The 23,712-nt window shown below is 36.9% G+C and overlaps 1 protein-coding gene and 1 long non-coding RNA gene across 2 annotated transcripts in view; one reads left to right on the plus strand and one right to left on the minus strand.

Moving 5' to 3' along the window:
- The window catches only part of LOC129759774 (protein kinase C-like), a 41,587-nt gene extending 18,143 nt beyond the window's left edge, over positions 1-23,444 (plus strand). The window contains exons 3-4 of the mRNA XM_055757295.1: positions 14,969-15,159; positions 23,232-23,444. Of these exons, the coding sequence (XP_055613270.1) occupies positions 14,969-15,159; positions 23,232-23,444 (404 nt within the window). The remainder of the gene's footprint in view (positions 1-14,968; positions 15,160-23,231) is intronic.
- LOC129759773 (uncharacterized) lies at positions 19,041-19,873 on the minus strand. Its single transcript, XR_008740230.1, has 4 exons — positions 19,696-19,873; positions 19,500-19,604; positions 19,240-19,398; positions 19,041-19,111 (listed from the first exon to the last, which is right to left on the minus strand). It is a non-coding gene; the product is annotated as an uncharacterized LOC129759773 (long non-coding RNA).
- Positions 23,445-23,712: the final 268 nt, after the last annotated feature.

Consider the following 23,712-nt stretch of genomic DNA (forward strand, 5'->3'; position numbering starts at 1 on the left):
CTTGACATTGCAATTCTGCAGTCTGCCGTCAGCAGCCGATCGAAGTGTGAATAGCTTTGCCAGTCACTCGCAGGAGAAATTTGACCATGTGTAGAGCTTCGCCAGTCGCAATACGGAGAAATGTTGACTATTGTCGTGCTTTATCCGTCATCCGAGAATGAGGTTCTGTCAATTGAGTACGGTGCCGATCGATTGATGAAACCAAACTAGTCAAGTCAAGCGTGACGGGCGAAATTTATCAACCCTGGTCGAATTTATTATGCGAAACCAATTTCAGCACACGGTAAAATAACAAAGCGTGAGGAATTTTAAACAACAAAGCACATTTGACTCAAAAATATGGTTGCCTGTTGTTCATATAAACCACGGATCTAGTAGTTTTACTATGCTTTTCTTTTGAGTGTACCTAGAGCACCTAGAGTTCAACTGTCCAAGGTTCAAAGGGGTACGCATTAACATGCTTGCCGCCTTTGGACCGACACGACAGCCGAAAACATCGTGCGGAGGATGAGTGAGGATGCCAATACTTGGCACGTGGTCAGCTATGAGTTCACCCGGATCATGAATGCCCTGCTGAGGAGTTAGAACCTGCACCAGTCCGCGGCCGGTGTAAGGTGACTCCTTCGCCGGGGAGCATCTGAGTACTGTGCGTCCGAACCTAGCAGTCAAGCATACAAAGATAAGACTTTAACTTCTGCGTATGCCGAGCTGCTTGGTACGTCGCGTACTAGTGTAGGATATCGCCATCGTTACCGTCGCGGAGTATCCTAGGAGAACGCGCCCTCTGCTACGGAGGCTGCAGAGATAAGACATGACTTTCTCCGCAGTCAAACTCGTAGGGGGAAGAGTATTCACGGCGCGGAATACTCTCGGGTAGAGTATTAGGTAGGATGACATCACCGTCGGGATTCATCAGAGTCGTAAGCGTAAAAGGCCCGTACGTGTGCTGTGGCAGGCGCGGCTCTAGGATTAGCCACTCTCGATCGGCACACGGCGGGCAGAAAGCCTAGGGTTGCCAGCCAAACAAAGGAGGAAGACCGGCTCACGGTTAGAGTAGAAGCCGCGGGGGGCATTCGAGTAGTGGCGTCCGATCCTAGCAGTAAACCATACAAAGATAAGACTCTACCTTCTGCGTATGCCGAGCTGTTAGGTACGTCGTAAACGTCGTAAACGTCGTAAACGCGCTTCCTACGACGGAAGCTGCGGAAATAAGACCTTACCTTCTCCCCAGTCGAACTCGTAGGGGGAAGAGTATTCACGCCGCGGAATACTCTCGGATAGAGTGACTCAACGTCGTCGGCAGGTGAGTCACTCGAGTCGGTGTAGGATGACGTCTTCGCAGGAAATCATCCGAGTAGTTTCGTAAAGCCCCGGATGTGTGCTGTGACAGAAGCGTTTCCAGGATAAGCACACCGGCATACGGACAGGCAAAGAGGAGAGGGCCTCAAGCCAATCCAAGCGGAGACAAGACCTCAAGTCATTAGAGCAGAGGTCACTGGTCTCTAGTAGTGGATTCGAACAGACCCGATAGTCATGCCAGCCTCGAGATACGAGTAAAGGCCGGACCTCAAGTCGTCATAAGAGAGGGTTTATATGCTGGAGTTTTGACTTGAAACCGATTAAGCTAGTGAGCGTAGAAGCGCGGAATTGGTTTCTTATCATGGGCACAGCCTTCGTTGCAGGTTCGGACGGGAATTATAGCCAGAGGCCGCAGGTGGACTTTATGGCGTAGGGGTACATAGTATCTAGAATCGACCAATTGTACTCATGGGCCCAGAGTAGCATACTAGGAAAACGTGGTGGCTCGCCGTGTCTTGGAAAGCAATTCGTAAAAAGGATTTACCACCTTGTTTATCAACTAAAAAAAACATAACATTTCATGAGGATGTTTCCCAGAATCAAATAGAACCTAATCAGGACAAAACAATCATGATTATTGAAGAAACAACGGATGTTTTTCCGAGCACACAAATCCTTCTGCAGTTGTTATTTTTATACCATTTAACACTTTCTCCTTAAAGAGCGGATCAGTATTGTAAAAAATATCTGTTTTCGCTTTTTGATAGTTTCAGATGTGAAACGTGGTTTGATAAAAGCATTTCGGTCACAAAGCTGTTGTTATCAGTATTCAAATGGTTGAATACAGATGAATTTTTATTGCTAGTATGAATGCATATTTTATTACCTGATAGCTTTAGGGCTTCTTTACTGCCAAAAACATTGTTTCGGTGCGGTATGTACACGACCTCATTATAACAAAAAAAAGGGATAGTTTTGAATTTTGGAATTTCAGAATAAATGATAATATTCCGACGCTAAGGAAGAAACCTTCCTACGCTGTTACCCAGTTATCTGCAGGGTAGATGATATTGATGCCGTATTTTTGCGAAAATTTGCGCACACACGACACCGACAACGACGTTGAGATTGCTCTTGGCCCGACGAGCATCATCAAAGGCAAATTTTGTGCTAGGCCAACAAACCGCAATCTGTCCCAAGCCCCGTTTGTTATAATAGGTACCAAATGATAATAACAACTAGGTATAGGTATCTACAGTGCGCGACAAAATAAAGTACGCTATTGCTATCACAATTTTCAAATCCCTGTATCTTTTTTTTAAATAAGAAATATCAACTCGAAATATTCTGATGAATTGTAGTATTTTTTTTATACACTCACATATGATGGAAAAAAATTGTCAAAAAATATTAGGCGGCATCCATAAATTACGTAACGCAAAAAATGCACTTTTTTGTACCCCTCCCCCCCGTATGTCACAAATCGTAACGCTTCGACATACTCCCTATGAAAATTACGTAACGCTGACAATTACCCCCCCCCCCCTCTTCTCATGATTTTCGAAGATAAAAAAAAAGTTCTTTAAAACGGAATTATTATCCATCCAAATCGCTTCTTAGTACTTATTGATGATAACTCTCTGATAAAATAAATTAATTGTCTTATTACGAGTTGCTCTGTGCTTGTTAACTAGTAATCTACCTTGTTTACTATATTTTGTTCAAGCAGCATAACTTGTTATTCAAAATATACTCCACTTAGTAATATTCGTCAGAATAATCAAAATAGCTGATCGGAATAATCAAAATCAATTTAGAAAAAAATAGTAAAATTTCCGTCTTAAGATTGGATTGAGTTATTGTTCGGTTTTCCAACGGTTATTTCACGGATATTCAATCCATTGGTTACAAACCAGTTTCAATCTTGCGAATGCTTACAAATTTTAAGGTGATTTTAGTTTGCTTATCATTTAGCAAAAATTGCATGATATCAAAAAACCTGTGATAAAACTGAAATTTTTTAGGAAAAAATCGTTACGTAACGATGAGCATACCTTACCCCCTCCCCTATGTCACAATTCGTAACGCTAGAGCTTGCTCCCTCCCCCCCCCCCCTAGAAGCGTTACGTAATTTATGGATGCCCCCTTATGTGTTCTTCACAATGAGGCGTGGTTGTCGTCAAATTCAGTTTTCGCATGGACTAAAGAAACTATAGTAAACAAAGAAGCGCATCTGATCCCTTTCGCTGTACTGCTGCCTTTAAGACTGCTTGATTTCGCTTGATTGGAATGACACTGACAGAAAACCAAAAATTCCAATCGTGACATTTCGTCATTTTGTTACTATAGGATCGTTAGCATGGACAAAATGAAGTACGCACTTAACAGACAATTTTTTTTTCCGCATAGGAAATTGTTCCGTCTTCTTGTAAGACAAAAAGTATTCAATTCCCTGCAAATCCTGTCGAAACTAAGGTTTTTGTTATTTGTTTAATCTTTTTACGATATTTGTAATCTAGCTTTATCAGTGATCTAGCGTCGGAAACGAAAAAGGGCAAAACTCGCAAATCTCTGAAATTACTGTAAAAATTTAAAATTTCTCGATAAGCAACGGAAAATATAAGGATATATTGCAATTTAGTTAATTTGTTGTTGTTGCGCAAAAAGTGTTTAATTTTTTAAATAGGATTTGATTTGACGTTCCGAAAATTCAAACGCATTTTCTCCAGATTCGAGTAAAACGCTAGTTTCACTCGTTTAAAATTTTACGCGAGAATTCATCAGAATATTATGAGTTGATATTTCTTATATGAAAAAATATACAGAGATTTGAAAATTTTGATAGCAAGTGCAAACTTTATTTTGTCGCTCACTGTATTGTATGTATAAAGAGAACAGCACAGGAGGAGCGAGAGACAGCGAGATGATTAGATAAAGCGAGATAATGTATCCCGTAGAATGTGGATTGTTACGTTACACTTACATCCTTCCCTGATCCCACCAATTTCCAATTTCCCCGTCCGTCGTTGAATTTTTTATTATACAGAGGTAGATTTCAGGAGGTAGATACACATACGCAAATAGAGATGAGTTTCAGAGTTTTGTTATTGCGGTAGATTGTTGATTTGACCTTAGAAGAGTACCGTAGTATGCCTGTATAGCCAAACGACGAGGCACACACATTCTGCTGAGGTTTTAACGAGTTGTGATTGCGCGAATGATAAGAATCATCAGCGTGACGTTTTAGTGACCACTTACTAAATTCGGTCATGGATCAACGCGAAATTGCTATTCAATCAGCTTAAAATGAAATTCGTAATTAAATATGCTGATGCTGAATATCAGCATGAAAAAATCATGAACAATCCTGCTGCAGATGCTTCTTCTTGAGAGAATTATCATACTGCCGAAACGACTTTTTAATTTAATTAAACTTTCTTTATTGAATTGATTCCAATGTTTTCATTGTTATGACATTTTTTCATCATAAATAAGAGTTATTATTTATAGATTTTTTATTGAACTTACCTTCAAAAAGAAACCAGTGCACTATTGGCGAAAAGTTGCTAGCGATTTTCCGTCCGGCTGAAAGATTATGATTTTTTCGGTTTTAATTGTTTTGCATAAGGAATATAACAACACACAGCTGATAGCATACCTGAATAATCAAGGATATTCAGTTGAAAACTCTAATTTTTCGTGGGTAATAATTTACAGTAGCAATCTGTAAACTAAGACACTTTTTAAAAATAGCAAGCCATCATAGATAAACTTGTTCAGTACATTCCCACAAAACTTGGCCACTGTTAAAAATTTCAGAATGTTTTACGAAAACTTGTTCTTTTTTCTCTTGTCTTACAGACGCGACACATCGCATATTGAAATATTGAATTACCCTTCAAAATTAAAAAAAAAAATTGGTTGGAAAACATTTAAGTATCTGCACAATTGATTTCCAAATAAATGAGATACTTCCTGATCTTGTGCTGAAATTCCCGGGTTTTCCGGTTTCCCGGTGAAACAAAAAATCCAAAATTTGAAAAAAATACAAAGTGATCTTTTGCGTTTCTACAATACTTCATATTGAACAATGCTTTAATTAGAAGTATTGTAGAAACGAAAAAGTTTTTTTTTAATATATGTACGGTCATGGCTGGCCAACATTTTCAGGCGACGGGCCAAATTTTTGAAATGTGATTTGTCTGCGGGCCAAAAAATTCTTGTCACAACGTTTTTTTTCTTCCTTTCACATTTTTAAAGTATGTTTAAAAAAATAATTCATAATTAAGTAAAGTTAAGAAAAAGCATTTTAAAGTTGTAAAAGTATTGCACAGTTTGAAAGGAATTGAGCCATGGTATTTCTATTTGCTTTATTGCAATAGAATATAGAAAACGACTTTAATCGAAACAAAAAAAAAGTTATCTAGAGTTGCTAGCGATTTTTCCCTTTGAAGTTCCAAAGTTTTTACGGTTTTTCTCAGTTAAAAATGATTATTTTCCTGGGTTTTATTATATTAGTTTTTAATATGAAAACATGGTTTATCGAAAATTTTAACAGTTTTGAGAAAACGAGAAAAGCCTATTTTGAAATTTTAATAATTTTAGACTTCTTTCGAGTCACATCACAAAAGTAAAAGTTTTGGCTTCTGAAAATTATTCCAGAGATGTACTAAAATGTAAATAGCTGAAAATATTCGAAAATGTATCACATGAAGGCAAGACTTCTTCCAAAAATCGTGATGGGTTTTCGTTATATTAAAACTACATAAAGTGAACAGGAAAGTTTGATAAAAAATAATTGCGACGATTTAAAAATAAATCATTTATTAGCATATCAATTCGAATGGAATAAGCGTGAGCTCAAATAATAAATAATTTCAACAAGACAAAAAATTCACCCTCAAACTTTTGTTTTTCAAAAATTATCTTGAAGATTTGAAATTAAAAATTTTCAGATAACATGAAATAAAACAATTTGAGAACGACGAATGAAGATATCTTAAATATCTCATTCCCAAAATTTGATTTCTTTTCGATATAAAATATTTTCTCAAAAATTGACAATTTTCCCGATATTGTGTTGAAATTCCCAGTTTTTTTTCAGTTTGAATGCATTTTTAATGTATAGGATGCTTTCCAATAATTTCAAATCTGTTCTCAAATTCCAATATCAAATCCGAAACTCAGCGTATTTTGGCATTTTGGTGATGTTTGGCTTGTATTCCAAGCTTTTGAATTCATTTATACAGACCCCGTTCGGTTTTGGCAACATCCAAAGAAGACGTTTTTTGTCACTTTTTTTTTATTTTTGTTTCAAATTAATCAAAATTAATGTGAAATATAATATTAGCATACATTTTCTAATTCTATTCATTTTAAACAGCAAAAAAGGGGTTTTCTATTTTTACTGCTTAAAAATAGTATAACTGAGAAAAATTTAAAAAAATAATATGTTAATATTATATTTTACATTAATTTTGATGAATTTGAAATAAAAAAAAAGTGACGTGACGTGTTGCCGAAACAAAACGAACCGGGTCTGTACGTTGAATAGTTCGCACGAGCTTTCAAGTCCAACGAAGCTTCTTTTTACTCCCTCCAAAGCTACAAACAGTTATTTGATATTTTAAATATCGAATTTACAAGAAGTTGACAAATATTATTACCTGCTCTGTTTTATAAGTACAATTCTTTTTTCATAGCATTGAAGCTTATCAAAGCTCCGCGGGCCACAAATTGACGTTCACGGGCCAAGTGTGGCGGGCCACGATTTGGCTACCCATGGTCTAGATCATGGGTGGCCAACAGGCGGGCCAAATTTTAGAAATGATGGCTGGTGGGCCAGAAAAAAAAGGGTTCTGGAGTACTCGAAAAAAAAATAATAACAGTTTTTTTGAAAACGCTATAAAAACATTTACATAGGTTACATCGAGTAAAGATTAAGCTTGCCAGGTTGCTCGGTTTTATCCGGGTTTGCCCGGATATTTAATACAAAATTTTGGAAAAGTCCGATCCGGCTCGGTTGAGCGGATTTCATTGAAAAATGCTCGGTTTTATTCACCTTTTTTGACAAACCGCCCAAAAAAATTCAAATTGTATTGTAATTTTGTTTTATTTATGCATATAAAACGAGAATTTTTGAGTATGTTCTATAAATATAATCATGAAAGGTTTTGCGGAAGCTTAAAATACGACTTAAAATCTGCTAATAACTTTTTTGGATTTTTTTCAGTTATTTTTTTGATATTGATATTGCTTAATGTTTTGGTCGACAATTTCGGAATCAAATTCCCGGATTTTACCAGTTTTTTAGGTGAAAGTAGTCCGGATTATACCGGCCTGGATACGTGCTGAAAAAATTCTGACAACTTTAGTATAGATTCATCTTAATAAGTCATTTTTGTTACTTGCATATTTTTACAAATTTTGCTCCCTTTGAAAAATATTATCCCCCCCAACTTATGTACGTCGATCTTTTCAAGGCATTTAAATTTTCATCGGTTTATTCATCCCAGAAATGTGAAATGGCGTGACTACAATGGACATAAAGTCAATTTTATGGTTTCCTAATATAAAAAAAAACCAAATAAAAAACTACCGCCCACTTTCCGAAGTTTTTAAGTTCACCGTTTTCCTTAGAAAAATTTCATAGACAAATAAAAAAAACACAGAATGGTATTGTTGAAAAAAAATAGCGTTCACAAGCTTACATGAATAATTTTTTCAACGAACTCTCTGAAGTCTTTTTGAATCATTGCACCTTTTTCAAGTCAAAATTTTGCTTACAAAATCGTACTTCTGAGAACTTTGTCAATACCAAACCGGTTCTAGTTGAATTTTACTGCCCAACTGTAAACTCTGTCTAATTTTTCATTATTGATGTTCATAAGTACATAACAAGATGTCAATAAAAAATATTTGGATTTTGTTTAATTTTCATAAATGTACGCTTTTCTGTCAAAGCTTAGGCGTCATCCATAAATTACGTAACGCAAAAACTGCACTTTTTTGACCCCCTCCCCCCCGTATGTCACAAATCGTAACGCTTAGACGTACCCCCTATGAAAATTACGTAACGCAGATGATTACCCCCCCCCCCACCCCAACTTCTCATGTTTTAAATACTGATTTTCAAAAATCAAGAAAAGATTTTAACTTCTTCTTCTTCTTCTTACATCAACATGGCCAAAACATGTACACTTAGAGGAAATCTTATTATAAATTTCATAAGATACATCTTATGAACCCCTTTTTTGCGTCCAAACTAATTTTTCATAAGAGTCTTATGAAATTCTTTCAATTTTCATACGATGTTCTTATGAAAAATAGAAGAAACGGCATTGTGAAAAAATGATGAACACATTCATTCATAGCACCAGTTTTTTTTTCATCATCTAACAGTACGAAGCAATCATCAGTTCATAGTTATTATAGTTTTCCTTCAATGTTAAATAATAATATTATCTCCGGAATGGTAAGTTCGATTTGATGTTTTTGGTGTGAACGTTGAATATATTAGTAAACTAAAATACATTATTTGTTTACTTTTCAGCAAGCTGATCGGCAAAAAACGAAAGGTCGAAGATTAAGATGCGGCAAAAAAAAACTTTGATGGAGCCGTCTGTTGATGCGCTGCTGATGGTGACCATGAAGGATTTAATTTTAAACAAATTTGGCAAACAATAAAGTGAATGTTTTCAGCATGAAATATCGAGAATTTTTCTTATTAGAAAGTGATTTACTGTTTCCATAAGAATCTCTTATGAAAAGCAACAACCTCTCATTGAAGTAGGCGTTCATCTTCAGAATTCATTCGCGTCATAAGACAATCTTATGAATTTCATTAATTTTTCTTATGGCGCCACTTCATAAGAGAATCTTATGGCATACATAATAGTATTTTTCTGAGTGTAGGCATCCTGGAAAATGGAAGACTTGCGTCTATCATTTTTCTTTTCAGCGTATTACCTGTTACATATTCCTATGTATTGCAGATATTACTACGGCCAGGCCAACCATGTGATGAAAACCGCGAAAGATACAGGATACAGGGGCGGAATGAAGCGTGGAGATCCCTACCAAACGCTTCATAAATTATTTTGAATATGTAAAGTATATATGGAATATTGATACATTAAATGCTGTTAAGGAATTGAGAAATTACGATACTTACCAACATTATACTCACCGCAATAATATTTAGAATATAGAATATAACATTTGGGTTTCTGTAGATCAGCTGTTTTGCCTTCGTATATTTCCGTCTACTAAATAGTATGAGGGGTAATGATCAGAAATTTTTTAGTAAATGGTTGAAACACAAAGCAACTTATCATGTATTTCCATTGGCTTTGTAACCTGCAATGTAGCCTGGGACTTCGTTAAACAAAAGTAGAGAATAATTTTATCGAAGGTTTCACGAAGGTTGCACAAAAGTAAAATGATACTGTCGCATCAAGCTTAGCATTGGCAGACTTCAGTATGGCATTACTATGGATCTTGTTATAAATGTGTGTATCAGATTAAATAAAATTAACTGACGCTGAATGAAACATGTGGATTTATAATTGGAATTATAATTGGAAAGAGCCCGAAAATATACGAAAAATTGGAACTTGTTTCCAGAACTTGGAAACGGGCAGTAACATGATCCACTCATCAATAATAAAGTCAGCAGTAGTGTAAAAGAGAGAGAAGTTCAGCAAAATAAAAAAAAAAATAGAACGTCCTCACCAAGTTTTTCTGCTTCTATACCATTTGTTGTTTATTGTTGTGCACCAACAAAGTTCCAACAAGTCCATGTTGAGACATGTTTTGTCTCGTGCTCCTAGAGATTTTTATTACATTCTGACTAAACCCAAGCCCATATTCCACATCGTCACGTTAACACTTTTTCGTTCTAGGAACGAATTCATCACTTTGCCCAGACTTTGGATGATTTGCTTGAGATTTTTAACTTAACCTTAGCTTTAACTTAACAGATCGCCCCAATTTCGGGAATTTTCAGATAATCCTAAAATCAAAGCAAGCCGACAAAAGCAACCACACATTCGCGACGCCGACGAACTGTCACACACAACGGGGAAGAAAAAAAATATCGCCGAATGGCGGCAGAGCCTCTTCATAAAATTATCGCTTTTTTAAATCAAAATTTCTTGGTTTTCGGGAGTCTGATCAAATCAAACCTAACAGCAACTTGCAGGCGAAACCAAAGGACACTTTAGTATTAATAAAATAAACCTTCGAATGGCACTCGAAACATTAAAATAATGCTATTCGTAAACGCGACCGGAGCACACACAAAAACCGAACCGTACTTCTCGGCCTCCCGAACGCGAATCTCAAAAATCAAGAAAAGATTTTAACATAAATTTATTTAACGTTCCTCAAAACGGAAATAATATCTGTCCAAATCGCTTCTTATTGATGATAACTCTCTAATAAAATAAATAAATAATTGTCTTATAACAAGTTGCTATTTGATTGTTCACTGATGATCTTCATTATTTCCTTTATTTTGTTTAACAAAATATAATCTGAAAAGTTTGAATTCAGCTCTTGGGGGTAAATGTATCTAATATCGATTTCCAACGGATATTTCACGGATATTCCATACACATGTCGGAGCCTGTCTCAGAATCTTTAAAGACGAAAGGTTACAAACCAGGGGTGAAATTATGAATCCTATTCGATTCGAGTTACCCGTTACGAGTTGAACTCGAATCGAATTAGAATCAGTATTACGAATCTCGTTCGAGTTCTAAATTTTTACGTATTAGATTTCGAGTAAATCGGGTAGTAGATCATCTCGATACGTTCTATTCGAATCGAGATCGGTAATGCCAAAGTTGGTCGAATCGAACGAAACTCGATTGTTTCGAGTTCCATAATTCCGCCCCAGTTTCAAACTTGTTGAAGCTTACACATTTTAAGCTTATTTTGATTTGTTTATCAATCTACAACAATTGTATGACATCAAAATAGCTGCGATTAAGTGAACTGAAATGTTTAAGAAAAAATCGTTACGTAACGATGAGCATACCTCCCCCCCTCCCCTATGTCACAATTCGTCACGCTCGAGCTTACTCCCTCCCCCCCCCCTAGGAGCGTTACGTAATTTATGGATGCCCCCTTAGCAAACAACAACAAATTGGAAAAAAATTACACAGTATTTTTTCGATATTTTACATAATTTGCAAAAGTTATTAAATTTGGATGGATGAACGAAGAAGTTGAAATAAAATTCATGTTACGAATTGTTGTAAAAGTATACTTTGAATTATTGATATGCTTGATTGATTGTTGATATGTTTCGTTGATTTTTTACGATTTTTAAACAATATTGAAACGATCTTACTATCTTTCAGAGGCTATCCAAACTCCTCAATGTAAGAACTATAGTCCGTTTGAATGCTCTTTATACCAATGATATGTGGTCACCAAAACCCAATCGGGAAACATTGAAAAATGTGTGATAGAATTTACAGATAATGTTTCAAATACTGTACAAATTTGATAATTTTTAAATTGTAATTGTTATTGTTTTTTTTTTTTTTAAACAGTGACGTGTTTGTTCGACAGTGACCTTTTTTGTAAAATTGTATGAGGCCCGCAGAGCCAAAGGGGTATAAGTGCAAAAATGATCGATTTTGACTAAATAACGCTTAACAATGCTCCATGCTGAATTTTAAAGTTTTTAAAAATTATATTCGCATACTTTTACATTCGAAAGAAAATTGCAAATATTTGAAAAATGTATAAAAAAAATAGCCAAACACAACAATTTAAATGCGTGTTTTCTCGAAATTTGATTTTATAAAATTTTATCCCTTTGCCTTATATCACTTCAGAGATATTGAGATCTTTGTTTTGAATTTAGTTAGAGTAGATATATTTTTCCAAATGATATACGTAGACCAAGTAAACCGATCAATTCTTAGAACATGGATTTTCCAAAATGAGCTTCGCGGGCCATAAAAAGTTGATCGCGGACCACATGTGGCCCGCAGCCTTGGTTTGGCCACCCATGGTCTAGATCAATTTCAACAACGGGCCATATTTTAGAAATGAGATCAGCTATCGGGCCATGCAACAATTTTTAATTTAAATATTCAAAGTAAACAAAGATATACAAATGCTTCTTCATTTGATAATGAATTATTTATAAATTGATTGAAATATTGCTCACTGAGAAAAATAAACATTTGATTTAATCGCAGTACGTACATACTGAAATAAATTTTCCTAATTTTACGTAAACAGTTTTAATTTTCTTTTTAGGGATTCAAACTCTCCTAAGTTTATTCATTCCATAAATGTCAAATAGTATAATTACAACGACCATTTAGTCAATTTCATGGTCTTTAAATTGAAAAAAAAAGGAATCTCCACCTCTTTTCCAAAGTTCACAGTCATCCTTTTTTTCATAGAATTTCTAAATTGAAAAAGCACATAATGGAAATGTTTATCTTGTTGTTGTTCGTCTTTTTTTATTTTATATTTTGTGAAAAAATTTAGAAAACTTTTTGTTTAATTTTCATAATCATACTACGTTCTTTTGAATTTTAGCAAAAACGATTTTACTTTGAGTTTTGATACGTAAACGAATTTACTTAAAATAAAATCGAGTTAAGAATATTGCCAGTTATTGAAGAATAAAAATTTATTTTGATTTTGACGAGAATGTGATTAGGTGTTTTTTAATGATTTTGAATCGATTGTTTGAAATTATTTTTCCGAGGCTCTCAACATCTCACTCCACAAAATTAAAATTATCTTTCACTCCTCAAAGCTCCCATAACAGTGAAAAAAAATTTCAATGTCAATGGTATGAAGTAAACAAAAAACAATCGAATATCAGAACAAGTGATGGAAAGTACAGAAATTGTGTCAAATGTTGTAAAATTTCAATAATTTTAAAATTTTAACTTTACATGTTAGTAATTGTTTTTTTATTCAGTGACGATAACCTTTTGGTAAAATTAAATTATGTAGGTATAAGAATTTATATATTACTAGCTGATCCCATACGAACTCCGTTTCGCTTTCAACTTGGAATATGTCATGAACAGCCAAGTATTTTCCATTTCTGAATTCATTGTTAAGTAATAATTGCAAAAATATTGGACGATCACTTTGTCTGTTCTCTGCTACTAAATTGGAAATCAGGAATCCTTTGACCGTGCCAAAAAACCACTTATATAAATTTCGACTGGATCATTGCATACCAACGCAATTATTGCCAAAAAGCTAAACCCCTTTCGGGGGCTCTTAAACAATCTTAGATGACTGCAATCGATTGCCCTTCCCTCAAAACTCCCGTGTGCAGATTTCCAAAGCAATCCATTGTATAATAACGTCAATATTGTTAAAAACAGTTTTAAATTTATATGGACAACCCCTTTTGTCGACCCCTGGCGAAACATTTGACATCTGAAATCGATTGCCCGCCCCTGAAAACTACCGTGTGCAAATTTTCATCCCAATCCGATGTCAAATAACGACGATATTGCAAAAATATTGAAAGGTTTATATGGATGACCCCCTTTGCCGGTCCCTTACACTGAATTTAATACCTGAAATACATTGCTCATCTCTCAAAACTCTCGTGTACCAATTTTCGTCTGAATCCGATGTATAATAACGACAATATCGCATGAACAGTGAATAGTTAATATGGACGGCCCCTTTGGCCGACCCCTGATTTTAGTTTGGATAAGTGAAATCAGTTGTTTGTCCCTAATAACTTCTATGTGCAAATTTTCACCCCAATCCGATGTAGAAAAACGTCAATATCACTAAGATATTGAAAATTTAATATGGACGACCCCTTCTGCCGGCCCTTTACACTGAATTTGATACCTCAAATCGGTTGCACGTCACTCAAAACTATCGTGTACCAATTTTCATCTGAATACGATGTATAATAACGTCAATATCGCAAAAACAGCGAACAGTTTATATGGACGACCCCTTTGGCTGACCCCTTTGGCTGACCCCTTACACAAAATACGACACCTGAGATCGATTGTTATTCTTTCAAAACACTCATGTGCAAATTTTCAACACGATCCGACGAAAATTAACGTCAATATTGCAAAAACAATATTTGTCTTCTATGGACGACCCCCTTCAGAAGGGGTCATCCGAAAATCTAAAAACATTTTTCATCCTTCCTGGTCCTTATGAGCATCCATGCCAAGTTTCAGCTCTCTAGCCCTTAAGACGGCTGAGTCTATAGAGGACAAACAAACAAACAAACAAACATACAGAAATTGCTTTTTATATATATAGATATTGCCTCACATAATCATATTTTTAAACGATCACAAAGAGATTCAATTAAGATTTTCAGCCTTTTGTTTTGAATGTAGTTGGTTTCAATCAAGGTATTTTAGTACATACTTTTAAAAAAGTATCAACTCTTAAAATTAGGTGAGAGCTTCGCCGACCATAAAAAGATAGCCGCGGTCGAAATGTGACCCGCGGGCCATAGTGTGGCCACCCATGGTCTAGATTTTAATTCTGATTTTTAAAGAGAATTATGAGCTGGAATAATAGAAACCGTAGAGAAGTCAATGTCACCAATTTGTTCATCTTCCTCATTTTAAATGTACCATTTAACTGATTTTTCAAAATATTAATCATTTATCTATTCTTACTTTTCCAGACCGATCCACCATGAAACAGCGCACATTCGATCCGGTATGGAACGAGAGCTTCATTCACGAGGTGGAGAATGCCAGCGTGCTGGGCATGACGATATTCCACGAGGGGTTCAACGATGTGTTTGTGGCCAACGCGACGATCCCGTTCGATGATCTTATGACGCGAAACGAATCCGAACAGCAGGACTTTTGGGTAAGTTTAATTTTTTTAAGACAGATTTTCACTAGAAGCAAATTTTAGAGCTCTAGGGTATAGGACACAGAGTAATTTTCAGATTTTTAAGACAAATGACAAGGTGCCAAAAGGTACATTTAATCAATAAATGTTGATAGGAACTGCTTAGCTTAGGCATCCTTCTTCTTTTTGGACTTTCTATTCATATTTGAGCATTTTTTTCACTTACTTTATTACTTTAAAAAATATCCAACGACGATTCGTCCAGTAAGTTTTCGTCGAACACGACAGCCTATGTATGATCGGAATTGTTTTTCCCTTAAAGCTGGCCGATTCATAACGCGGTAAAAGAAATAGACAGACACCACATATAAAATGTACAATAGTGATGTACAAAAACAACATCAACCTGGCAAATGGGATGGGGTTAACCTACCGAACGACTGACTGATATGAAAGGATATGTACGTCGCAAAATGCGAAAAATGTAAACAAACAAACCCCAGACAGCTATTATTAGATTCCAGTGATTTCGAATTGCGCATCCCCGCGACACAAGCCCAACCTTGATGCTTGGAGGCAGGAATAGAAGAGGAACCTGTGTCAGTCAGTCTTGGGCGGCTTACTTTGGTGTGACATTTTACACCAACAATGGTTAGGTTTTCTTTTTTTTTTTGTTCCCTCTCGCTCTCTCCCGCTTCTATTTGCCGTTGAAAGGTCGTACCAAGTGAAGTTCAAACGGTGTAAATTAAGTAGGTAGCTCATTGTTGAAAACTTTGAGATAGTTATAGAAATCTGTTGAAAACAACTATTGAGTCAAATGCCAGAAATTATTGATCACGTGACAAAAAACCTTCAAATATTCGTTCAAGAAAAGATGTTGCATGTTCAAATCATGAAAACCACTGCACTGAATGATGTTTCATCTATCACCAGCGACCGCTTGGCCAGTCTGTGCATCGATAGAAAATGCGCCACTAGCTTTTTCAATGGTTTCTGTTTACAGGGTGCAATAAAATCATAAAAAAAGGACAACGCGATGTGTAGTAGATTACATATCCAGTTAATGTAATCTACTACGTGTTGATGCAAAAGGATTTGCTAATACTCCATTTGAGACTTTGGCATGCCTATGTTGGAAAATAATAATTATATGAAAATATAAGTCTGTATGCAAGTTTGAATCTTTTTTATAATTTGAAAACATTACCCAAGTTTGCTTAAAATAAACAAAAAAGACTTGATAAAGGTTTTTATAAACTTAGCATTACGTTGTACGAATATGTATCACGAATTATCACGTAAGGGGTGGGGTGGTTTAACGATTTTTGAGTGGTATATTCACAAAGCTTATCTAGAGAAAAGGTAGTTTAACTGTGGTATTTTTATTACTCCTGTAAATTGGGGCGAATCGAGAATTTGTTCGACTATTTCCGTAATATTTCTGTCAAATGCTGCTCTTTAAGCACCCTTACTTACTTACTTAATGATCCCGCGCCTATCCTCCGGTGCATAGGGCCGTGGAAAAAGACCTCCACTGTTGACGATCCGGAGCCAGCGTCTTCACCTGGTCCCAGCCACGATTCTCTTCGACAGTTCGGATTTCAGCGGCTAGGCTTCGCAGCCACGAGTTTCTGGGTCTGCCTCTTCTTCGATGTCGATCTGGATTCCAATCTAGCGTCTCTATGAAAATCTCGTTTTCATCTTTCCGCAGCGTGTGCCCAATCCATCTCCACTTACGTTCCCGAATCTCGATTTCTAGCGCTCTTTGATGACACCGGCGATGTAGTTCCTCATTTGAGATCCAGTTGCCAGGTCACCAAGCGCGGATGATATTCCGCAGACAGCGGTTTACAAATAGTTGCAGTTTTCGCGTCGTTACCGCATATGTGCATCAAGTTTTGCACCCGTACAGCAATACGGATTTGACGTTTGAGTTGAAGATTCGGATTTTCGTTCGTAGATAGATCTGGCGTGACCGCCAGATGTTTCGGAGACTCGCAAACGCAAATCGGGCCTTTCTGATCCGGATTTCGATGTCTTTCCTGGTACCACCATCAGGCGTTATCTGGCTACCAAGATACTGGAAGCACTCCACTTTCTCAACTTGTTGCCCAGCTACCACGAAACTGGAGGGATTTCCTGTGTTGATCTCCATCGACTTGGTCTTTCCGACATTGGCTTTGAGATCTGCTGCCTTGGAACTTTCGGTGAGGTCGTCGAGTTTGCTCTACATATCCGGTTGTGTTTGGGCGAGCAAGACAATATCGTCAGCCAGGTCAAGGTCGTTCAGTTGCTCCATCGTTGAAGGATTCCACGGCAATCCTCGGTTCGGTGCACAGTCGATCGATCCAGTCGGAATCTCATCCATTACGATTAGAAAAAGTACACACAAAAAAAAAGCATAGTAAAATTACTAGATCCGTGGTTTAAATGAACAACACGCAACCATATTTTTGAGTCAATAATGTTTTGTTCTTGATATTACCATGCACATAGTAATTTTACTTTGTGTTAATTTTGGCTGCGCATAGTAATTTTGACTACGTTCATGGTAAAATTGTCAATCACCCTTATTCTCGTTTTCGATCGAATGGCATTCGTTCGAAAGTTTTGCCATATCGCATTCTTGTTTTCGTTCGAACGAATGAGAACAGTTCGATTTTTCGAACATCGTTCGTACGAACAAAACATGGCATTCCTGTTTTCGATCGAAAGTATTTTTTCTATGGACTGTCAAACGCGAGCCTGTTGCTGCGAACCATGCCCGTTTTAAAGCAGTTGGCGAATTTGGACACCGATATTGGGACTCAAAGAGTCAATGCTACCAAATTATATTCTTTAAAATTGAATGGACGGAACATTCTAATTATTCTTAGTTTTATAACAAACAAAAAACACGAGTCTGATGTTGCGATTCTCAAACCTTCAAAGGAAAAGGCAGTGGAGTTGCCCGGTTAGGGACAGATAAGTGATTCAAAATAATAAAAACTTTTTTATATTTCACCATAATTTTGGGAATTGAGTAAATTAGATTTTTCTTTGGTACTTCTTGTCTATCAAATGTTCCCTCTTCCTCATGGCGACGGGTGGGATTTTAAGGATTGGCAGCGAATGCAGTATCACCACCGACTGGCAATGAAAACAGATTCTTGCTCCATGAAAAGAAACAGCTCCTGGGTTGGCCATCTAGGAATCCGCTTCGGTAACGACTGCACTTGGAGATCGAATCAAATGATGCCGGTCCAGATCCGCTGCTGAAATCAATTCCTGCTGATTTTTGCTTCGAATTTCGAGGACACCTGCGGTTGTTGGGTAGGGCCTAGTTGCTGCTGCTGCTGCTACTACCGATGACGGAATCAGCGGAATCAGCTCCATCGGCTCCACTTTTCTGACACCCTCCACCCTGACTATCGTGGATCTCGACATAAAAAACATAAAACCAAAATTACAAAAACACAATCGAAAATTCTGTGCTCCAACCAGTTTGATAAATTTCAACGCAAGAAACAAAACATTAATTGTTTACATAAATTTTCTTACGAGAAACGTCATTTTGTCCAATCAGAGTTCTTTGATTTTTCGAACATGATCTGGTAACACCAACATCAAACGTATCGCGTTCGAACGAAAACAAGAATAGCTTTTTCGAATTCGATCGAAAGTATCCGTTCGAACGAAAGTCAGATACGCCGTAAACCAGAATAAGGGTGAATGATAGAATGAGCTCTTTTACTTCGAGCATAGTAAAATTGCAATTTTTCATTATCGTAATAACACATTAAAATGAGTACCCTATCATGATATACATCACAAAATTACCATGCGACATTGTATAAAGACCTCGAAATAAAATTAATTTGTTACAAATTAAAATTTTTATTTTTTTATATTATTTTTCTTTATATTTCAATTCATGGTGGTAGCACCACCCACGAATGGGGCACAGGGGTTGCATCACACTTAGCGTCTGAAATGAAAATGAAAAAAAAGGGAAACAATTAATTATAGGAAATACGAAAAGGTACAAAAACTGTTCAGTTTGCTTGTTCAACAAGCAGTAGAAAAATTAGAAAATAAAAACACAATTTCACTCACCTGAAAGCCAGCATTTAACGGCCCAGCAGATGTACTGAAATTGCGTTCCGCAAACAGTGGACCAGCTCACCGGTTAGCAGCTTTCGTCACAATGTCCTCCGACGTTGTTCAATATCCGAAATCGAGGGAGGTTGAGGAACTCGAGCGCATTCGCCGACACTAAATAAATTAAGAAAAAACAGTATCACACATGGAATTGAAAAAAAAATGGTAAATTCGCCTATCCGCTGGTGAATGAAATAGAACGAAATCTCATTAACCTGAAAAATTTCCGATCAGACTAATCTGCTGTCCCGCTCCGGGTGCGTTGGTTCAAAGGCTCGTTGAGGTCCTTTCCAGCTGGTCGTCGACACAATCTGGGAAATCTTTCGTCAACAATATAGGAAAATTGTTCTGTTAGCATATTTCATAAGCAGTTAATTAGAAGTAACAAAAAAAAAAACACAATTTACTCACCTGAGGGAATACATTTCCCGATCCGACAAACCGACAATCCGATAATTTTTGTTCGCGTTCCGAAATCGCGAACGGCTGACCCTCAAAAAACAAACACTCGAACGAAGCACATAGTGAAATTACTATGAATTATAATGCGCATAGTATTTTTGACAACACAAATGACGGTGTTTCAACATTACCATGGGCATAGTAATTTCAAGAACACGAATTGTGTAATATCAAAATATCATCCGCATGGTAATTAAGACACGAGAAAATTACTACGAGCTGTCAAAGTTCGGATAGTAAAAATACTATGTCGTAGTATTATCGCCCAGATTTTCGGTAAAAAATACTAAATCATGGTTGAAAATACTAAATGATGGATATAGTAAAATTATCATGACTCTGTATTTGAAAAGCCCATGCAATTTTTTTCCGTGTAGCGGTGATAAGATACATCCTTGTCTCACTCCAGCAGTTACCGGGATTGGTTCGGACAAGACACCGTCGTGCAAGACCTTGATTGAAAATGTCTAGTATTGTGCTTCGATGAGATGGACTAGTTTCTCTGGGATTCCTCGTCGCCTTAAAGCCGCCCAGATGTTTTCATGGTTAAGTCGTTCGAATGCTTTTTCGAAATCAACGAACACCAGCAGAAGAGCGTCCTGGAATTCGTTGATTTGTTCCAGTTCCGTCCGTAGCTTTGTGATGTAGTCCACACAAGATCGTCCGGATCGGAATCCAGCTTATTGCCGTCGGAGTGTAGCGTCGATTTTCTCCTGGATCCTGTTCAGGATCCCCTTGTCAGAGTATTTTGAGGGTTGTACAGATCAACGTTATGCCTCGCCAGTTACCGCACTCTGTCAAGTCTCCTTTCTTCGGGACCTTTACGAGGATACCCTGCATCCAGTCGGCCGGGAATGTTGCAGTATCCCAGAGGTCAGCGAAAAGACGATGCAACATTTGTGCTGACAAGGCAGGGTCGGCTTTTAGCATTTCAGCAGGGATGCAATCGATCCCAAAAGATAGAAAGTTTGCGTCCTCGGTAAAGTTGCGAAAACAGCTCTGCCAAACATTATTGTAGAGCATTAAGACTTTGCCGAGGACACAAACTTTCTATCTTTTATTCTCATTGTGTGACAATGCTATCAAGTTAGTACTAATAATCCACCTATACACCGTTCACGATATATCGATGAAATGCGAAAAAATCACACATTCAAATGCAGATAATTCATCACCGTCAACTCGTATCTTATCACAATATTCTACAAACATGTTCATCATTGTTTGAACTACAATTCCTGAAATTCTGAGCTTTCTAGCATACTGGAAACATATTTTAGAACACAAAGAGTGAAAGTATGTCGTTTTTTCATACGTTTTGCCGAAAATCTCCATACAAATTTCAGGGCTTGTGATATAGCTCAGATGGCAAGTCTGTTGTCTACTGAGCAGATGTCCGTAAGTTCGAGCCCAAGAGTAAACATCGAACACAGTTGTACCGGATAAGTTTTTCAATAACGATCCGCCAACTGTAACGTTGATAATGTCGCGAATGACCTGAAACTTTCAGAAAGTCATTTTTTCACCTAAAGTCACCAACCTAGGGGGTACCGCGTTGAAAAAAAATGTTGTTAAAATCATCCCATACAAATTTGGGCCAGTCTATTGCACATGTGCCAAGTATGACAGTGCTACGTTAGAACGCTTTGCTTTTCTCGTCTTAAGCGCGCGGTGAAATTCGGTGAGTTTCACCGGTGCAAAGTACATTGAACGTATATGACAATGCCACGTTAGGACTTATTTGCTCTAAATAAAAACGCGATGTACTCGATAGTGTGCGACGCGACGATCATTCAATATTTAACTTTGCTTTGATCACATTCCTTCCCAACGGGAATCCAGATCTTATTTACCTTCCTCACTAACAAACCACCCTCCCTGTGACGACCGTGGAGATTTAGAGTTGTATTCGGTCTCTAGTTGGAACGGAAGTCGAACTAACAATCCTTCCCTTTCCCCGATGAACCGTAAGGATGTGGCCGGCGCCGTTATTGACCATATAAGATAAGGAACCTTCGAAACGTGTACACGGAAAATGGTAAGCTAATCCCAAGCCCCATTTATTTGGATCTATGTACAATTTTGATGGTTCTTGTCAATCACGGAGTAACAACTACTGAAATGTACGGTTTATCTAAACTCAAGCTCAAGCTCAATCTCAATACACTCCTTATATCGTTCGTCCGAACTGAATTCATCCCAATTGGTTAGATCTAGTATCTAGGTTATAACTTGATTTATGATTTACATACATACAAATGAATTAAGTGATCTAGGAATTCAACTATTCAATATGTATTTGATAAAAATCCACCTGACACCAGTTGATGCATCATTTCGAAGTTTTCTGAGTAAGTTTCAATATGGTACAAAAGTGTTATTTTCTCTAACTTCCTTGGTCTAGTCAGGAAAACGACTCTAGCCTATGGAGGTATTACACTCTCACTTGAAGAGGTTTAATAAAATTATTTTATGCAAAAAGCAAATAATTTGGCTGCGTGAGACGTTTTTAAGCAGAGTTACACCTCTTTTTGATCAGAAAAAAATATTGGTTTTTAAATGTTGTTGTTGTTGTGTATTTCGTTTTAATTGGTCTGAGGAAGGAAGCATTACATCGCAAGTGTTAAGTTTTTAATTCATTCTACGTTAAGCAGACGTTCAACAGACGACGACGAAGGAAGGAAAAACATATAAGATAAGTTAAAATGATTCCTTTAATAACACAAAAATTAAATGTAGTTAGATGCGTGGGGAGTATGTAGAGGCCAGTCTCGAACCCGCCCATGTCCTTCCTCCAACTGGTATCGGGAGGGGTTGGTTTATTATCTTGAACTGCATTTTATCCATATTCCATGGATATAATGAAGTGCTTGATGGTTTAACCAACGTCTCAAGATCGCTTACTATTCTACGCTGCCTTCTCTAAACTTTAAATTTTCTTCTCCAAACTATTCTAATTTTCATTTCCAGCGTCAGCTCCCCGAGCTATTTAAACGCCATAAAAAAAAAAAAAAAGATCAATTTAACCGGACTTTTTTTTTGCAAAATTATTGAAATTGTGGAGCAAAACAACGAATAGATGCCCAGTTCGTTAGATTTGTTTTAAAAAAATTATGAAAGCCTGTAAATTTGAAACAAAAAGACTACGTGTTTCAAGACGCCGAAGTGTTTGCCATGATTTCTAATCGGTTAACAAGTTTTGGGATACAATTATTAGAAATTTGAAGCCTTTTATATTGATTTTTTTTTATTCGTTATGATTTTAAATAAAAAAACGAGTATAAAAATATCGGAAAAATCATCATTTATAACCGGGAAAAAACCTGGGAAAAATCGGGAAAAACTTTGGAATTTCAAAACGAAAAATCGCTAGCAACCCTGTTTATGATAGATACTCTTGAAAAAATGATTCGCTAAGTCAGACGCAACATAAGTAAGAAAGTATAGAATGTACTAATAAAATGCAACCTTTTTTCTACTTACAGGTGGATCTGGAACCGCAGGGCCGGTTGCACGTCAAGATCGATCTCCGATGGAACCAGGAAACGAACAGCGTTTCCTCCCAGCAGCAGATGCAGCAGAACTCGACCCGCCGGCTCGTCCCCAAAGATCAGCCATTCCTGAACCGGCGGCGGGGTGCCATGAGGAGGCGCGTTCATCAGGTTAGTAAAACTGGGAAAAATTGGAATCTTCATTAATTATATTGTAATACTTTGACGAAGTTCTTTCTTCGAGCTTTGACACTTTTCGTCTATTTTGAAAAATCAAACTGTTTTCAATTTCGTATTTTTGCCCCAATAATCAATTCGGACATCCGAAATTTAATCCCGAAGGATGCCAAGACATGTCAACAGGCAAAGTAAAAAAAGTACACGCTCTTTTTTTTAAACTCAAAATTAAGTAGTTTTGGTTCAAAACAGCACTTCGGTGGCTTCCCTCAACTTTGAGTTTGACTGGGCAATAGCA

The sequence above is a fragment of the Uranotaenia lowii genome, unplaced genomic scaffold, assembly GCF_029784155.1.
Source record: "Uranotaenia lowii strain MFRU-FL unplaced genomic scaffold, ASM2978415v1 HiC_scaffold_270, whole genome shotgun sequence".
Lineage (NCBI taxonomy): Eukaryota > Metazoa > Arthropoda > Insecta > Diptera > Culicidae > Uranotaenia > Uranotaenia lowii.